The sequence below is a fragment of the Tupaia chinensis genome, unplaced genomic scaffold (assembly GCF_000334495.1).
Source record: "Tupaia chinensis unplaced genomic scaffold, TupChi_1.0 Scaffold000270_2, whole genome shotgun sequence".
Classification (NCBI taxonomy): domain Eukaryota; kingdom Metazoa; phylum Chordata; class Mammalia; order Scandentia; family Tupaiidae; genus Tupaia; species Tupaia belangeri.
Genome location: NW_006159751.1, coordinates 3,924,476 through 3,943,346, shown reverse-complemented (window position 1 = coordinate 3,943,346; position 18,871 = coordinate 3,924,476). Strand labels below are relative to the sequence as shown.

Here is an 18,871-nt window from a genome sequence, read left to right as displayed (position 1 = left end):
TAGTATAACCTACAAACCAAGTAATTTGCCGCTGGCTTATCAGGCACACACACAATCTTACACCTTCTGCACTGTCAGGCCTGGGAGGGGTGCTGGCCTCTTCACTTCGCTCTCTCTGCAGCACTTCCCTGAGTTTCTGGGATGATGCCTCTTCTAGGGAGCTCCGGCCCCCACCTTGCGGTTGGCACAGAAGTACCTTCACCTGCTGGCTACCTCTTTTTTCCCCAAACCTCAACCCACCTCCATGGTCTTGCTTTGTCTTTTGTACCCTTCCTATTCTAGGAGTTACTTTGGTGTAGTTTATCAGTTTTTCTACCCAATTTCTGTCCTGTTTTGTTCTCTGTTGGGGAGTTATACCCCTGGGGATCTGGCAAGGAGAGAAAGGGAATTTAAAAAAAAAGGATGGGGGGAAAGCTCTAGAGTAGTCTGACTTTACAGTAAGATGTCTGGGGGAAAAATCTTTCATACTTTCCAAGTTAAGAGTTCTACAGGCATTTCCTGTGTGATGTTTTGCTAAAAATTGTCTCCCTTTGTCATCCAGCCAAATGACTCCAGGAGGAAGAAAGAGCATGGGAGGGAAAAAGCCATTGTGCCCCAGCGATGAGGGCGGCAGTCAAGGCAGCTAAACAAATACAGGCTACAACACGTATAACCTTTAACCCGCGACATGTTACCAAATTAACTGAAGTATATCTTACCAAAAGGACTTCGTCTATAGCATTGTCACTAGAAAGCACTCCACGGGGAAAGCATAGCAAAACAAAAACGGTGTAGTCGGGGGTGGCTGCACTCTGTTCTGGAGATTTCTAGAAGGAATTATCCTGCGACTTGACATGTTTTTAAGCAGCCTAGGGATTGATGGCAACCTGAAAATGATCATCCCAAAAGTACATGAAGAGCAGAAAGATGAAAATGTGGTGTTTGTGCCACCTTCAGAGAACACACTTGCTAGTCTCTTGAGTGCCTATACCATGTCTTCAGTTAAATTCCCAAACTAGTTACTTGTATCTATCTTGGTATAAAAATATGAGTCAGTCATGTGGTGGTTAAGGCAGCTTCACCCTACATGGCTGACTGAGCAGGTTCCTCTTGGGCCCAGCAGCTTGAAAAACATGCACTGTGTGTGTGCATGTGTGTGCCCAAAATCCCAAGAAGAGAATGGAAGAGAAGGGATTGTGGCAAAGCCATCCCCCATGGAGAGGCGGTGGTTCTTTGTTTTTTGTTTTTTTTTCTCTCTCTCTCTTTCTGTCTCCAGAAAGCATATGTGCCTTATAGCAAATTAAAAAAAGAAAAACTACAGAAAAATGTTGTAAAGATATCAGTTCAGCATCTCTCCTTCCAAATCCAATTCTGAAAATCCATAAGGAATTTAATCCATGGTAAGAAACTAGGAGTTAAGAGCTAATTGTATACCTGCTTTTCAGTAGATTGCCTGTCAGAGCGAACTCTAGAAATAGGAAGAAAAAAAAGTCTTGAAATGATACATGTTGACACTTTGTGGTTCAGAAAATAAGCAAGTATTGGCTGTCTGTTCCACTTGGCAACTTAGTTAGAAAAAGCTTACATTCCTATTTACAAAGTTGTTCTAAAAATTTGAGGATTCAAACCACAATTGGCCATGTGGAATCTGACTCCCTTAATCACTAAGCCATGGGGCCAGACCCTTCACTCATTTTTCAAACACTTAATTGAATTTCCTTAAGCAAATTCATATAGGTAGATATATATCCTAATTATGTGAAAACACTACCCCAAATATAAACAACTAAATAAGAATAGTAACAATCCCCTTTTATGGGCCAGCTAGGTGGCATGGTACTTAAGGCAGCTGGATTCCACATGGCCAGCTGTGTGGTTCGAGTCCTGAACCTGACAGCTTGGAAAACATGCTGGGCATGTGTGGGTGTGTGCCCTAAATCCCTAGAGGAAAATGAGAAGGGATTGCACCATGGATATCTTCTCCATGAGGGGTGCTTTCTCACTGACCCCCTTTCTTTTAAAGGTATTTCCCTTGTTGCTTGTCATTAGAGAAAAGCTCTTTGTCTATTTCCTTACCTCTCTTTATTAATTCATCCTGTGGAACAAAATAGACCATAATCATGTCTGAGAAATGTAAAAATAATCAATACCAGGGGTACATTCATGAGAAATAAGAGGAAAACCCTAATTTTAAAGAAGTCATATTACACATAACCATCAGTGACATCAATCTGTACAATCTTTTCAAGAATTATTTAACTTTCTTTCTTCTTTCTTTCTCTCTTTCTCTCTCTCTCTTTCTTTCTTCCTTTCTTTCTCTCTTTCTCTTTCTTTCCTTTCTTATTTTAATATGACCAGAGAGCAGGGGAGAGAGAGAGAAAAAGCAATCCATCAGGTCTGGGACTGAACTGCTGTCCGCCATGTGGAAGTCCAGTGCCTTTGACCATCGTTCCATCTGCCAGCTCCAATCTGTACAATCTTTTTTTCTTTTAAATGTTAATTGAGATTTTAAAATAATTATTTATTTATTTACTCATTTATTTTAATATGACCAGAGAGAAACACAGAGAAGGAAAGAGAGAGAGGGAAAGTGAGAAAGAAAGCCACCAGATCCGGGGCTCGAACTGTGGTCAGCCATGTGGGAGTGTCCAGCTCCTTAACTACCACACCACCCACTGGTCCCCCAATCTATACAATCTTAAAAGAAGCCAGAAATCATCTACTGAAGTCTCATAATTGAAGGGCAGTGGGAAATAGGGGGAAGTTGCGAATCAGTTGAGGTCAGTTGAGAAGAGCCTCAAGTATCTGACTAAGGAGTTTGGATTTTTCTTTTCCTTAGAGGCAAAGGGATTCACTGAAGTTGTTCTGAACATGGGAGAAATAAGGAAAGCAGTGTTTTAACTTATCATAAGTATGCCTGATGGATTTGAATAGATTAAGACAGAAATGTATGACGAGTTAAGCAACTGTAATAGTCCAAGCTCTAAGGAAAGGGCCTAGACTAAGGTATCAGTTGAGAAGAATAATTTGTTGAACTTATTTAATTTAGAGATGGGAACTGTGTGAAGGGGGAACCAAAAGTGCCTCTCAGTTTTTAGAGTGTGGTTGTCTGAGGTAAAGGTAATGCTATTGGCATTTACAATGGGATGATGATTATTTAGTTGGTTTTGTTTTTGTTTTTGTTTTTAAGAGCGATTTTTGCCCTAGGGGACATGAGTTCACAGGAGAGACAGAGAGACTGAGACAAGAAATCACCCCCCTTCTCCTGGGACGGATGGAGTCGGCCACACTGTTCTCTCTTCTCCTCCATTCTCCTCTCAGGATTTTGGGCACACATGCACATATGCCAGGTGGGAGTTTTGAACCACCAGGTCTGGGACTCAAACTGCAGTCAACTACATGGGTGTCCAGCGACGTAACTATTTCTCCACCTGCTGGTCCCAGATGGTTTTAGCTTTAAATTTGCTGAGTCTAAGGCTGTAGTAAGATGCTCATACTAATTAGAAATGCTGAGGACATAGTTGGGAATTCAGGACTAGAATTTGGTAATCAAATCTCAACATAGAAATTCTAGATTTACCCAAAAGAGGTTGGAAATATAATCCAATTTGAAGCAGTTAATCAGTCAATAAACATTTGTGATGCCTTCCATAAGGTATGCTATCTCTGAGCAAATGCATATACTGATAGAACAGAGTTGAAGATTTAGCTTTGGAACTTTGGGTAATTCTCATCAGAAGATAGAAAAGGAGAGCACTCAAATAAGAAAGAGTGGGAAGTGGGAAGTGGGAAGGAGAAGTCAGAGAAAAAAGAGGAAAAGGCAAGATAAAGTAGACTAATAAGTGCCCAAGTAGGAGGAAATTTCAAAAAGGAAGTCAGAGAGGATGAAGACTGAGTTGATGCTGAGGGCATAGGAGGTAATTATTGCTCCACATGTGACCAACTCACCATTAAGCAGTGAGAGAATAATGAAAAGTATTTTAATTCAACAGATATTTTTTATTTGATCTTTTAAATCATAAAGATACCTCCCCTGAACCCATCTTTTGCAAACTGAGTAAGATTCTACAAATATCAGATTTAGTAGATGTGGCTTCTTTGAAGGGTAAGGGAGGTAAACGAAATTTGGGACAAGGTTGATTCCTAAGGAGCCAGAGGAACTATCATCTTCTCTGAACTTTTGATCTATAGTGCAGTGCTGGAAAATGAGAATAATTTTAAGAAGCAGGCCCTCCAGTGGCATGGAGATTAAGGTACTGGATCCCACATGGCTAAATTCATGGTTTGAGTCCCAGACTGACAGCTTGAAAAACACGTCAGGCGGGGACCAGCAGTTAGCGTAATGGCTGTCGCTGGACTCCCACGTAGTCGACCGCGGTTCCAGTCCCACACCTGGTGGCTTAAACTCACACTAGGCGCGTGTGCGTGCGTGCCCAAGATCCTGAGAGGAGAATGGAGGAGAATGGAGGAGAAGGGATTGCGGCATGGCCATCCCCCAGAGGGGTGATTTCTTGTTTTCTGTCTCTCTGTCTCTCTGTCTGTCTGGTGAGTGCATGTGCCCTATAGCAAAAACCTCTCAAAAAAAAAAAACACACACACACACAAAAAACCCCACATCAGATTATCTGTGTGCGCATGTACCCAAAATCCTGAGAGGAAAATGTAGGAGAAGGGGTTGTAGTGTGGCCATTCCTCCTGGAGGGGGTGTTGCTTTCTCACTTTCCTTCTCTCTTACTCTCTTTCTCTCTCTGGTGAGCATATGTGCCCTATAGCAAAAGTAAATAAATAAATATAATAATAATTATTATTTTCCACTCTCTGAGAAATCTTATTCAACTACATTAAGCTAGCCTTTGCCTGGCTCAGATCACATTCTACCTAAAGAATATGATACTAAATTATTATTTGATTGAGGGATAGTTTTGAAGTTTGTGTCACTAAAAAAAAACAAAACAAAACAACTTTTGGGACGGAAATATTTGAAATGTTGCTAGTATAGAGGATTAATTCAGCTTAAGCTCCATTTACATTTAGAAAAATGAAATGATTAAGTAAGACTAATGGAAATAAGTCACTTTGTTGTTGACAACCAACTAAATCATGGATGTAAAGAAAGTAACTGAAATTTTTACTCTGCTGGGTGGAGCACATAGATTGTTTTTGGAAGATATTTGGTTTTTAAAATATTCACCCGTTTCACCTCTAAGTTTTAGCCATCTGTGGCTCAGCTGCAGTAAGTGTGATCTTTTCACTTCTGCAAACGTCACTCAACTCTGCTGTCCTTGTGCCCTGGGACTCTGCCCTGAATGCAGTTGGTCCCAGAGTGTGTTAAAAGGGTTGAGGCGGAAAGTTAGGCAGTGGGTAAGGAAAACTCCCTCAAGCTAGCTTCTTACTTCCTTTCTCTAGGAAGATTCATTATTTTTGGTATTTTATTACAGAAACTGAAAAGACAGTCTACTAAGTACAAGGCAGATAAAACCTACCCTACAACTGTGGCTGAGAAACCCAAGAATATCAAGAAAAACAGATATAAGGATATTTTGCCCTGTAAGTTTCATTTCTTTCTATAAACTTGTACCTTCTCCCAAATTCAGTCATTCATCTCTTTTTATCCATTGCCTGCTCTTCCTAATCTTGGAACACAACATTGTCAAATTAGTTTGTACTATTCATGACTGCAAAAGAGCATTCATTCACTCACTTGCTCACTCATCAAACACTTAGGATCTCCCACTATGCATTGCTAGGCCCTGACTTACAATATATCCTCTGACTAAGCCCTTTTAATTACACAATTTTCTTTCTTTTTTTTTTTTCACTATTATAGATGATCATAGCCGGGTAGAACTGTCTCTGATAACTTCTGATGAGGACTCCAGCTATATCAATGCCAACTTCATTAAGGTACACTGAGAGAAAATAAAAACATGTTATATTTCTCTAGGTCTCTAAAAAAGAGACAAGAGGCAGAGAAGACTAGCGAAGTGGATGTTATCTGCAATCACCGTATGTGCTTTCTGCTCTCCTCTAGGGAGTTTATGGGCCCAAGGCATATATTGCCACTCAAGGTCCTTTACCTACAACTCTCCTGGACTTCTGGAGGATGATCTGGGAATACAGTGTCCTGGTAAGTGCAGAGCTGCTTTTGTTATTTTACCCTTTGGTTTGTACGGATAGAGGAGGTAGGGTGTCAACATGTGTAACTGAGGTTTCCCATCTGTGAAAACCAGTGCAGTATTTTGTTAGTCGATGGAATCTCAGGGTTCAGGCATCTTGTAGTCAAAATCACAGTGTCATTCGTGTTCAAGGAAATGAAAGTTCTCACCTTGGTGGGCTCATTTGGTAACAAGATTTTACTGATTTGAATAGAGAAAAAGGAAGTGGAGACAGAAAGAAGGAAGAGTGAGAGCAACATTTTATAAGTTATCAGCATTTCTTTTTCGGTTAAAAAATGAAACAAAACAGAAAAAGAATGATTAATACCATCTGAAACCAGGACCCATGCCTTAACTGCTCTTTATACCTACACGTGTCTATTTCATCTCTCCAGGTCATTGTTATGGCTTGCATGGAGTTTGAAATGGGAAAGGTGAGTTACTTGCTAGTGACTGCTGACGTAAAGGTGAAGGAAAGAACAAAAAGGAGGGAAAAACTGAAAAATTGGCAGTAAAACCTTCTTTAAACAAAAGTGCCTAGGTAAAAATTACGTCGTTTCCCTAGTTTTCCGTTTGAGAATGCCATGTGACTCTCAGGGTTCTTTGATTTTTACTCCTAAGAACCTCTTTCATCCATTTACTGAGTGTGTGTTTTTTTTCTTTTTTGCTATAGGGTGCTATTGCTTACCAGAGTGAGAGAGAGGGAGAGAGAGAAAGTGAGAAATCACCCCTCACAGGATGGCCATGATGTAATCCTTTCTCCCCCATTCTCTCAGGATTTGGGGCAAGCATGAACACACGCCTAGTGAGATTTTTTTCTTTTCTTTCTTTCCTTTTTTTAGGTTTCTACCATAGGACATGTGTGCTCATGGGAGAGACAGAGACAGTCAGAGGGAAAGCGAGAAATCACCCCTTCCCCTGCCCCCCCCCCGCCAAAGGGATGGCCATGCTGCAACTCCTTCTCCTTCATTCTTCTCTTGGGATTTTGGGCACACATGCACACACGCTAGTGTGATTTTTCAAGCTCCTGGGTCAGGATTGAACCAGAGTCTACCATGTGGGAGTCCAGTTCCTTAACTTCCATGCCACTTGTTGGCCCCCAGTGTGATTTTCAAACCACTGGATCAGGAACTAGAATGGAGTCAGCCATGGGGGATCCAGCAACCGTAACCAACACACCACCTGCTGGCCAATGCTCTATTTTAAATGAAAAGTAAGGTATGCTTTTCAAAATAAAAATTCAAGGACCAGCAGATGATGTAATAATGGTTGTCACTAGACTCCCACATGGCACCAGTTTGAGTCCTGGACCCGGCGGCTTGAAACACACTGGGGGCTTGTGCTTGCATGCCCAATATCCAGAGAGAGGAACGGAGAAAGGATTGTGGTGTGGCCATACCCTGCGGGGGTGGGGGGGTGGGAGGGTGTAATTTTTTACTTTCTGTCTCTGTCTCTGTCTGTCTCTCCAGCAATCACACGCACCCAATAGCAAAAATCTCTAAAAAAAAAAAATTAAATTTCCCGTTTCTATTAAACAGACATCTTTAACTGCCAGTGAGAGCTTCTAATCCTGTACCGTCTGACATGTCCTCTACTAACCATACATGGCTAGCTACTGAGCACAGAAAAGATGGCTAGTGTGACCAAGGGACTCAATTACTTTGTAGTATTTTAATTGATTCAAACTTAAAAACTGATACTCAATTCAGTTATTGAAAAATTTTCAGTATGTATGGAATAACTTGAGTATGTGAAACTTTTCAAATGTAAGTTTTATGACATCTAAATGGAAATAAAATATTTCTAATGAAAAACTGGCATCCTAATTGAATTGAGCTATAAATATAAAATACACATTGAATTTTGGCCTAGCCATAGTAATTCACGCTGGTTGACACTGCTACTAGGCAGGCAGAGACACATGGGAAGCCCAGGTTTGAGTCCTGGCGGACCCTATGGCATCTGAAGCAGTGGTGTCTGCCTGTTGTCTCAGCTCCTTGGGAGGCTGAGGCAGGACCATCTTTAAACAAAACACTGAATATTGAAGACTTAGTTTTCTTTTTTTTAAAAAAGTCAAATATCTAATAACTATTTTATATTTATTATTTATTGAATTTTTAAATTATGAGGCTAGAACATTTTATTAAAATTAATTTGGGCCAGCAGGTGGCATGGTGGTTAAGGTGCTGGATACTCCCACATGGCCAACCACGGTTCAAGTCCTGGACCTGGTGGCTTGCTTTCTCACTTTGTCTGTCTTTCTCTGGTCAAATGAAAATAAATGAATGAATAAATAAAATTAAATAAATAATTCCTTTAAAATTAATTTTCCCTTTTTCACTGGAATGTAGCTATGAAAAAAATTTTAATTACATTTGTGGCTTACATTATATGGTCACTGAACATCACTGTTCTAGCCTACCATTCTCATTCTGAGTTGATGATTCCAATCAAAACTAAGGATATCTGGTATTTCACTTAGCTCATTTTTGGTATTTCACTTAGCTCAGCTGTACTTCACATGCAGCTGTTTTAGTAGACATATAATTTCTCGTACTCATTTGAAATACTGAAAATAAGTAAAAAACCCTTATTTCTACTTTTTCAGATTTCAAGGAATTTTGTAATTTATATATACTTTAGTGTTTGCTTTCCCAGCCTTGGAGATTCTGTACAATGATTAGGGTGGTTGTTGATGCTCAAGGGGCTACAAGTGCCTAACCTAAAGGTGAAGGACACAGAGCTGAATTTGTGTCTGGGTGAGGGAGTGAAGGGGCAGAGGCTGAAGAGACTAGAATGCACGGAGGGAAATAACTACCTTCTGCTTGGTGTAACAGAAAAAGTGTGAGCGCTACTGGGCTGAGCCAGGGGAGATGCAGCTACAGTTTGGCCCTTTTTCCATATCCTGTGTAAGTATGATGACTGTCCTATTATGGCTAAGCAAAGACTCCAGAACCTATTTGTTAGTGAGGTCATCTTTGAAATTACTAATATTTAAATCTTTTTCTTCTTAGGAAGCTGAAAAACAGAAATCTGATTATATAATCAGGATTTTAAAAGCCAAGTTCAATAGTGTAAGTATAGAATAGAAGTGATAAATTCAAAATCTATAGAGATCAAGCAGGTAAATATATAAGGGAGTAGAGGCCAGCAGTTGGCATGGTGGTTAAGGCACTGAATCCCTACATGGCCAACTGCAGTTTGAGTCCTGGACCTGGTGGCTTGCTTTCTCACTTTCCGTCTGTCTCTGGTGAATTATTAATAATAATAATAATAATAAATAAAATTAAGTAAATTATTTTACAAGTATATATAAGGAGACATCTCCAAAAAGTTTATGGAAAACATATACGGTGAAAAAAACTATATGTGGATTTCAAAACATTTTTGCACCAAAGAAAACTCACACTTTAATTTCATTTTTCCACAAATTTTTTGAAGTCTACTCATATATGTGTGTTACTCAGGATGGACATAAGACAATGGGGAGTGGTGAGTGAATAAGTCTTTAATATACTGAATAAGTCTTCATTTTGAGAGAGTCCTTTGGTGTCATCTGTGCTCCCCAATCTATTCCACACCATGGTGAATATATAAAATGATAGTATTTGTAGGGTGAATAGAGGCTGAATGAAGAGAAACAAGGGACTAACGTGAAAACTTAGGCTACTTTAGGCCTTACCCAGCTTTTCCAGGCAAAGAGATTTATGATGTCAGCATGCCCGTGACCTCCATCCAAAGCACGCAAGTTGAGAAGTTTTGTTTTGGACTGTCTTCAGATCAATTTCTTCTTGAGAATAGAGTAATGGGGACAAACCAATAGTGTATGACCTAAAATTACATTTCATTGTTCTAAGAAAGCACCTGGTCACCTGAGATCTATAGAGAAGAAAGCAAAATATATTGTGAAAAGAATATATAAACGCAACTTAGTTAAGTCAGACTAATCTTTCAGTGGAGTGAGGTAAAATCATAACTTTGAATTCTCTTTTTATTTTGGCTTTTTTTCTCTTTCTTTCTTTCTGTCTGTCTGTCTTTCTTTCTTTCTTTCTTTTTTTTGTAGGAAACTCGAACTATCTACCAGTTTCATTACAAGAACTGGCCAGACCACGATGTGCCCTCATCTATAGACCCTATTCTAGAGCTCATCTGGGATGTGCGTTGTTACCAGGAGGATGACAGAGTTCCCATATGCATTCACTGCAGGTACCGTGTGAATGAACCTTCTGCCTGGAACGAGCCGAATGTCAGTGTCGATCAGGACACTAATTGAAAGGGAAAGGTCAATAGCAGAAACAATAATAGAAATCAACCTGAGCATTAAATTCATATTTTTCTGTTAAATTACTTGTGAACAGTACAGTTCTAGAAGCTCTTCCTGTGAGAAGCAGCCTAGGACCTGTCCTTAGGGTCATTGTGGCATGACAAAAGTGCTCTGAGAAATGGTAGGGTTTGAAAGTTTCCTTGCCTCCAGGCTTTTTCTTCCTCAAATCTGCTGGTGAAATTTTCCAGCTCCGGTCAATGATTCATTCTTGACAAGTATACAAGCTACTGTTACCTTTCATTTCAGTGCTGGCTGTGGAAGGACTGGTGTTATTTGTGCTGTTGATTACACATGGATGTTGCTAAAAGATGGGGTGAGTTTTTCCCAGCAGACACTTTGCATTTGCTTACTCTACTGCTTCCAGACTCAAGAAGTGTTTTTTTTTTCTCTCCAAACATCTATCTTTATGATTCATCTTTTATTTTTTATATTTTTTAGAAAATTCACTTGTAGACCCATCCTGTAAGATGATTAAATTAGTTCTTAAATTGGTGGCCCTTAGACTGTGGTCTCCAGACAAAAAGCATCAGCTCCTGAGACCTATTAGAACTGCAGGTCACCAGGCTCCACCTGGATGGATGGAATCAGGAACTCTGGAGGTGGGGCCCAGGGAGCTCTCTAGGTAGTTCCCATGCACGCTAAGTTTGAGAAGCGCTGCATTACACATTGTTACCCTTCCTTTAGCCATACTGTTGTAATAGACAGGCTCAACCTAGCCACAATCAAATTTTGTGCTCCATTCTATAAATGACTTTTTCTATTTTTTTAAAGAATTATTTTATTTAATTGTATTTATTCATTCACTTATTTTAATTTGACCAGAGAAAGATACACACACACACACACACACACACACACACAGGGGGCAGGGGGAATGAGAAAGCAAGCCACCAGGTCCTAGATTTGCCGGGGGGCCGGCCATGTCGGGGTGTCCAGTGTCCAGTACCTTAACCACCACACCACCTGCTAGTCCTGATTTTTTCTTTTTTTTAAGAGAGATTTGTGCTATAGGGTGCCTGTGCTCGCCAGAGAGACAGAGAGAGATAGAGAAATAGACAGAAAGTGAGAAATCACCCCCCTGGGGGATGGCCATGCAACAATCCCTTCTACTTCATTCTCCTCTTGAGATTTTGGGCACACACACTTGTGCCCAGCATGAATTTCAAGCCTCCAGGCCCAGGACTTGAGCTGTGTTCGACCATATGGGAGTACAGTGATGTAGCTATTACACCATCTGCTATTCTATATAAATAATTTTAAAAATATCTAATAGGAAATTCAAAATATGAGTTTTTTAGGCCAATTTGCCAACTTCTTTTATTTAAAAAAACTCTTGAGCTTGTTCGTTTACCGAGCCTTCTTCCTCATTATATCTTTAGTCTCAGACATTTGATCACCCCATGTGAAATCATTTTGAAGAGTTTCTTCCATCTTTTCTAGGGAAAACACCAGGCTCTAGATCATGGTGAAAGTGATGAGAAACCTCATTAGTTTTTAAAAAAATACGTTCTTTTTCATTTCATCCCATGTTAGGAGAACAGATGTCATGAACGTACAAGACTATAGAAAAGCACAAGAAAGTAGCAATCATGTATTCATGAAAGTTCAAAATAATGAGATATTTTCTTCTTTTATTTGATAGATAATTCCTGAGAACTTCAGTGTTTTTAGTTTGATCCAGGAAATGCGTACCCAGAGGCCTTCATTAGTTCAAACTCAGGTACGAACTATGGTTATTCCATCAGAACAAATGTTTGCGTTGCTTCTTGCTGCATCTCTAGGTTTAATAGTAAGGGGTCCTCAAGCAGCTGACTGCTCAGATGTAACACCTATTTACTATAAAGTGCTTTAAAGTCCATTCCCATTTCCTCTCACTCTGCATACCCTGGCATTTTCTCTCTCATTTTTTCCTTTTACTTGCCAGAGGGTGCTTAAATTTGCCAGAGAGAGAGAGAGAGAGAGAGAGAGAGAGTGAGAGAGAGTGGGAGAGAGAGAAAAGAGAGAGAGAGAGAATCCCCTAATGGAACATGGTCATACTAAAATCCTCTCTCCTCCGTTTCTTTTTCTGTCAAGGTTTTGGGTACGTGTGCACAGGCACCCACCATGTTTCTCAAACTGCAGGACTGATATTCAAACTGCATTCAGTCATGTGGGATCTAGCTCCCTTAACCACTGAGCTATGGGGCCAGTTACCAATATTTTTCCTATACCTCTTGTCTTGGGTCAAGTTTCTTTCATTACTTATATTTTATGGTGGAAAATAGTAAGAAATCAATATAGTATTTCTTAATTATAAATGATGTTGAGAAAAATTCAACAAGCTCTTTGGTTTGATTTATTACGAAGAAAAAGCTAGTTCATGTTAAATTGCAATTTTGTAGTAATAACTCCATTTCTGAAACCATAGAAAATTAGGAATTTGTAATTTCTACTTTAGGAGGTTAAAACAGAATACGGAAATTTAGTCTGTGTGTTAATTTTAGGAGAGAGTGAAAAATAAAAATAAAATCAACCATATTCCTATCACCTAGAGATAGCCACTGTTACTTTTTTTTAGTAGCTTCTCCTGGTATTTGTTATATGTGTATGTGTGTGTGTGTGTATTTTTTTTTTTAAGAGATTTTTGTTATAGGGCACATGTGCTCACCATAGAAAGAGAAAGAAAGCAAGAAATTACCCTCTGGAGAAATAGCCATGCTGCAATCCCTTCTCCTCCATTCTCCTCTTGGGGCTTTGGAAATGTACTCACATGTGCCTGGTGTGAGTTTGAAGCTGCCAGGTCTGGTATGTGAACCGCAGTCGACCACGTGGAAGTCCAGTGACATAACCATTACACCATTTGCTGGCTCCATTATATGTATATTTAAAAAACCATCATCATTCTTCATTTATCACAATCTTTTCAACCCTTCCGAGATAGCCCACACTTGTTCATTCTATTGGGAATGCTCTTCCTTCTTCTTCTTAGCCCAAATCTCTGTTTATAATACATTTCTAGAAGGAATTATTTGTTTAATTTTATTATTATTGTTGTTATTTTCATTTGCTATAGGGCACATGCACTCACCAGAGAGAGAGACAGAGACAGAGACAGAGGGAAGGTGAGAAAGCATGCCTCCTACTCTGGGACTCAAACTGTGGTCTGCCATGTGGCAGTCCAATGCCTTAATCACACCACCTGCTGCTTTCTCTGTCTACAATATTAATTCACGCTTATTTCTACACCAGTTTTTTAATCCACATTTCTTTTTTTCTAATTGCCAGAGGTCACTCGTGTTGGCTAGAATGGTAGAGTGGGAGGGGGGAGAAAGCATCCCCCAATGGGGTGTAGGCATGGTGCAGTTCCCTCCTCCTCAATTTATTTCTCCATTCCATCAGGATTTGAGGCATGCACATGCACTCATCTGGCATGTCTTTCAAGCCACTGGGGCTGGGATTTGAACTACAGTCAGCCATGCAGGATCCACTCCTTTAACCACTTGCATTTCTAAGTAGTCTCCACCTAATACTAAATTGAGCATTTTCCCATTTATTCATTCATCAAACATTTACTACTGTAATTATGTATATGGTACTTTTGCATAATTTGTTAGAACTTCCTTTTACTACTTAAATAATAAGACCTTAAAATATTTAAGCACTTAAAAATGAACTTGCGCATAGACTTAGAAATAAAACAGTGGACAATAGTAGTTCTGATGTTTTAACAGAGAAGCTGTGAATTGAAGGGGAAAAATGAAGAGCTATTAAAATATAAGCCCCTGCATTTAGCCCACACAGGTTTTCCACTAGTGACTAGTGGAAAAAAATAATGTTTGTCATGTTGACTGTAGGTGTTTCTATATTCAACCTGTGAGGGGAAAAGTTTACACGAAAAGAAAAAGATTAGCTGGTTTAATGTTGTCAGAGTTAAAAGAGGACTGATCCATGTAAACGCATAAAGACTCCATGTGGTGTGTGACCTAGTTGTATGAGACTTCAAAGAGTTTGTGGAAAAGTGGAATTAAAGTACAAGTTTATTTTTGGTACAAAATTTTTGAAATTCATGCAGTTTTTTCCATAGTTTACACGTTCCAAGAACTTTTTGAAGAATCTGTGTAAAAATTGTAATATTTAATAAAGCCATACCCCATTTCAGAAAAATTGTTTCAGGCCCATTTTTAAGAGTTGGAAGGCAGCTGAACAAGTCTTCATATTTTGACAGTATCAGCAACCAGCTGAAGAAGTATCTAAACAGTAGTAACTGTGTTTCCTGACACTACCCTAACCAGGAAATAACACCATAACTAGATGTATGCTTCCTGTCTGATTTTTCTCTCCTAAAAATAATTAAAGAATGTACCAGGGGCCATGAAGGGTAGAGACTCTGCACTGTTTTCCTGATAAAATTATCTTTAAAAAAATTGTTCTTTTTTATATGGGTTTGTGTAAGGTGTCAGGGAGCACCCTAAATAGGCCCATTCAGATGAAAAGTAGATCTAAAACAAAGTGCTTCAGTTTTTTAAAAAAAAAAAAAAAAAAAAAACACAGTGGGAAAAACCGATAAGCCTTGTGATTGTAGAGGTCTCATTTCTCTACAACGAAATCCTTTTATAACCGCAACTTCCAAACCTTGTTCACTGATTTACTTTTTCTTTGGCTTCTTTACAAGGATAAAAATTTCAGCAACTGAATTTAAGTCAGAAGATTCATTTAAAAAATTTATTTATTTGATTTTATTTAATATGATGATGATTTAACTCACGTTCACCAGAGACACACAGAGAGAGGGAAAGCCAGAAAGTAAGCTGCCAGGTACAGGACTTGAACTGCGGTTGGTCATGTTGGAATCCAGCGCCTTAATCACCATGCCACCTGCTGGACCCAGAAGATTCAGTTTTTAAGACAACTGCACGCACGCACACGCGCCTGGAGTGAGTTTTAAGCCACCAGTTCTGGGACGCCAACTGCGGTCGACTACATGGGAGTCCAGCGACATAGCCATTATGCTAATTGCTGGTCCCCTGGAAATTACTTTTGAATGACTTTTAAACATTTATTTATTTATTATTATATTTTAAATCATTATTTTTTAAGTTGACCAGAGAGAGAGAAAAAGAAAGGGAAAGCGAGAAAGCAAGCCTAGGTCCAGAAACTGAACCATGGGCAGCCAGGTGGGAATCCAGCACCTTACCACCATGCCACCTGCCAGCCCCACTTCTGAATGACTTTTAACAAATTGTAAACAGGAATAATAATGTAGTTACTTCATAGAGCGTAGTGAAAGTCAAGTTAAATCATACATTTGAAGGTTTATATCTATTACATCACCACTATCTGTCCTTTTTCCGAAAACATACAGGTGACTTATTAAAAAAAAATGCACCATGTGAGCAAGGAAAACAGAATTAGAAGGATAATGGTGGAGAATAAGATAAGGAAGGAAGTGTTTAGAACACATGCCATAATATTTTTGTTCATTAACTAAATGTATATAAAATATTTCATTATTTCTAGCAACCCAGAGTGCTTTGATATCTGAAATGGGCTATACAAATGTAAGACAGTATTATTAAATGTAATAACTTATATTGATAATCCTTTCAGGTCTGCTATACTTAGATTTGATTGGTGTTTATAGTTCTGAAATTTAGTTCTGTAGTTCACTGAGTTGACTTATTTATTCTTTTTTTCTGTTGTGGTTTGTGATGCTCTTCAGGAACAGTATGAACTGGTCTACAGTGCTGTAATAGAACTATTTAAGAGACAGATGGATGTTATCAGAGATACACACTCTGGAATAGAGGTAATGTTTAAAGTAGATATTCTGAGAAAAAAGTTTTTCATACTTGCTTGAAAATATTCATTGAGAATCTACTGTTTTCTTAACATTAGGAATACAAAGTGAATGAGACATGGCCCTGATAACGGCTCTCATCAGCTGAATGATAAAGCATGCTGAACTGAACAAAAAGGAAACATAACCTAACAAAATTTGTGGGAGAGAGGTACAGCAGTACTGAGAGGGAAATAGCATTAAATGCGTACATTAGAAAACAGTAAAAATCTCAAATCAATAATCTAAGCTCCCACTTCAAGAATATAGAAAAGATGGGAACCAGCAGTTAGCGTAATGGCTATGTCGCTGGACTCCCACGTAGTCGACCGCGGTTCACGTCCCGGACCCGGTGGCTTAAAACTCACACCGGGCGCGTGTGCGTGCGTGCCCAAGATCCCGAGAGGAGAATGGAGGAGAAGGGATTGCGGCGTGACCACCCCCCCTGGGGGGTGATTTCTCGCTTTCTGTCTCTATGTCTCTCTCTGTCTGTCTGGCGAGCGCACGTGCCCTACAGTGAAAATCTCTCCAAAAAAAAAAAAAAAAGAATATAGAAAAGAGAAATAATAAAAAGCAGAAATTAATGAAATTAAAAACACAATAACAATAGGGAAAATCAATGAACTAAAGGACTGTTTGAGAAGATCAAAACTGACAAAGCTCTAAGAAGAATACCGAAAAGGGAAAAAATAAAAATAAGGAATCAGGAATGAAATGAGTGCTACTGTTACAGGCCCTGCAGATATCAAAAAGATCATACAGAGAAAGTATGAACAGCTCTACTGCACATACATTCGACAACTTTGATAAAACAGATTACTTTCTTGGTAAACACAGTCTATCACAACCCACTCAGCATGACACAGATAATTTGAATAGCTCCTTAATGGTTAAGGAAGTTAAATTTGTAATCTAAAAACTCCTAGGGCCAGCCTGTGACCTGGCAGCGAAGGCAGCTGCATCCCACATGGCCAACCATGCATTTCTAGTCCCAGGTCTTGCAGCTGAGAGACACAGTGGGTACACTTGTGTGCATGCCCAAGATCCCAAAAAGAGGGAGAAAAGAAGGGATTGTGGTGTGATCATACTCTGTAGGTAACGCTTTCTCACTTCCTCACTTTTCTTTTTTACATACACATATTTATTTATTTGTTTGTTGTGATTTTCAAACTGCCTGCTCCAGGACTTGAACCACCACTGTACATGTGGGAATCCAGCACCTTAACCACCATGCCACCTGCTGACCTATTCCCTCACTTCTTTGATAAGCGTATGTGCCCTCTAGCAAGTTGACATTAAAAAAAAATTCCCCCCAAAGAAATGTCTACGCCCACTTACTTTCACCAGAGAATTCTACCAAATGTCTAAAGAAAATTTAGCATCAATTTTACATGTTCTGTACCAGGAAACAGAAAAGGAGACATGTTCCAATTAATATATTTTTTTAATTGAAGTAAAATACATCCTTTAAATTTATAATTTTAACTATTTTTAAATGTACAAATTGTGGCATTAAGTACATTCACAATGTTGTGTGATCATTACCACTATTTATCCTAGAACTATAATTTCTAGAACTTTATCTTAAAGAGAAGCTCTGTACCTATTAAACAATAACGCAATCCCTTCCACTGACCCCTGACAACCACCAATCTTCTTTGTCTCTGAATTTGTCTAGTCTAGGTACCTCGTGTGAGTAGACTATCATATTTACCCTTTTGTGTCTGACTTATTTCACTTAAGCCTAATGTCTTCAAAGTTCAATATGTCGTAACATGTACGAATTTCCTCCCTTTTTTCCCCATCATATAATGAATTTATTTGTGCTCAAAATAATTAAACATCAACAAGCACCTTTCCACTGAGGGACTTCATGGGTCATGACCCATGTAGAACTTGGACAGGAAATCCTGGAAATCCTTTGGCCTTAGTGCGTCTATTTCGTGCAAGAACCCTGTTAATGTGTGTCTGCTGCTTCCACACTTTGTTTCCTTTAGTTCCATCTTTCTCTGTAATGACCAGCAGGTCTATGACCCTGGGGTCTATGACATGCGCATTCTTCTTCAACATTTCTTGAACTTTATCCCATTCCTGTCTCACAGTGATGTCTAGCTGGGATAAGTGCAGTGTGCGGCACTTCCTGGTGCCAGGTGTTGTAGAGCTTGTGCACTCCCTGCTTGGCCTCATTCTTGTCCCAACTAAATGTGGGCTTCAATGACATGCTGGTCACGGCCACAGCTGGGTGGACTCCACTTGTAGCCATCTTGCTCGAATTTCCTTCCTTTTTAAGGCTGAATAATAATTCACTGTATATGGGGGGTCTTCAAAAAGTTTATGGAAATGCTTATGAAAAAACTATGCATGTACTTCAAAAATTATTTTAAAAGAATTATTTGGTTTTATTTATTATTGTTATTGTTATTATTATTGTTGTTATTTTAAATTGCCCAGTGAGAGAGAGAGAAAGAGAGAGAGAGAGAGAAAGAGAAAGGGAAAGTGGGAAAGCAAGTCACCAGGTTCAGGACTCGAACCATGGTTGGCCATGTGCGAGTGTCCAGCGCCTTAACCACCTGCCACCTGCTTGTCCCGAGGTTGCCA

The 18,871-nt window shown here is 39.3% G+C and overlaps 1 protein-coding gene and 1 pseudogene across 5 annotated transcripts in view; one reads left to right on the top strand and one right to left on the bottom strand.

Annotated features, from left to right (window-relative positions):
* Positions 1–18,871, top strand: part of PTPN22 (protein tyrosine phosphatase non-receptor type 22) — a 61,188-nt gene that overhangs the window by 17,521 nt on the left and 24,796 nt on the right. For 4 of the 5 annotated variants that reach the window (XR_003549552.1, XM_006149622.3, XM_027772315.1 and 1 more), the window contains exons 2-11: positions 5,418–5,526; positions 5,807–5,883; positions 6,011–6,106; positions 6,530–6,568; positions 8,972–9,043; positions 9,149–9,208; positions 10,198–10,340; positions 10,705–10,771; positions 12,101–12,178; positions 16,157–16,243. Coding sequence is in view for 4 of the 5 variants with exons in the window: in XM_006149622.3 (XP_006149684.1) it covers positions 5,418–5,526; positions 5,807–5,883; positions 6,011–6,106; positions 6,530–6,568; positions 8,972–9,043; positions 9,149–9,208; positions 10,198–10,340; positions 10,705–10,771; positions 12,101–12,178; positions 16,157–16,243 (828 nt within the window). In the remaining variant the exon portion in view is untranslated. Of the gene's footprint in view, positions 1–5,417; positions 5,527–5,806; positions 5,884–5,923; positions 6,107–6,529; positions 6,569–8,971; positions 9,044–9,148; positions 9,209–10,197; positions 10,341–10,704; positions 10,772–12,100; positions 12,179–16,156; positions 16,244–18,871 lie in introns of those variants that run through there. The other variant, XM_027772316.1, reaches the window with a different exon arrangement.
* Positions 17,400–18,587, bottom strand: LOC114007985 (NADH dehydrogenase [ubiquinone] 1 alpha subcomplex subunit 6 pseudogene; annotated as a pseudogene).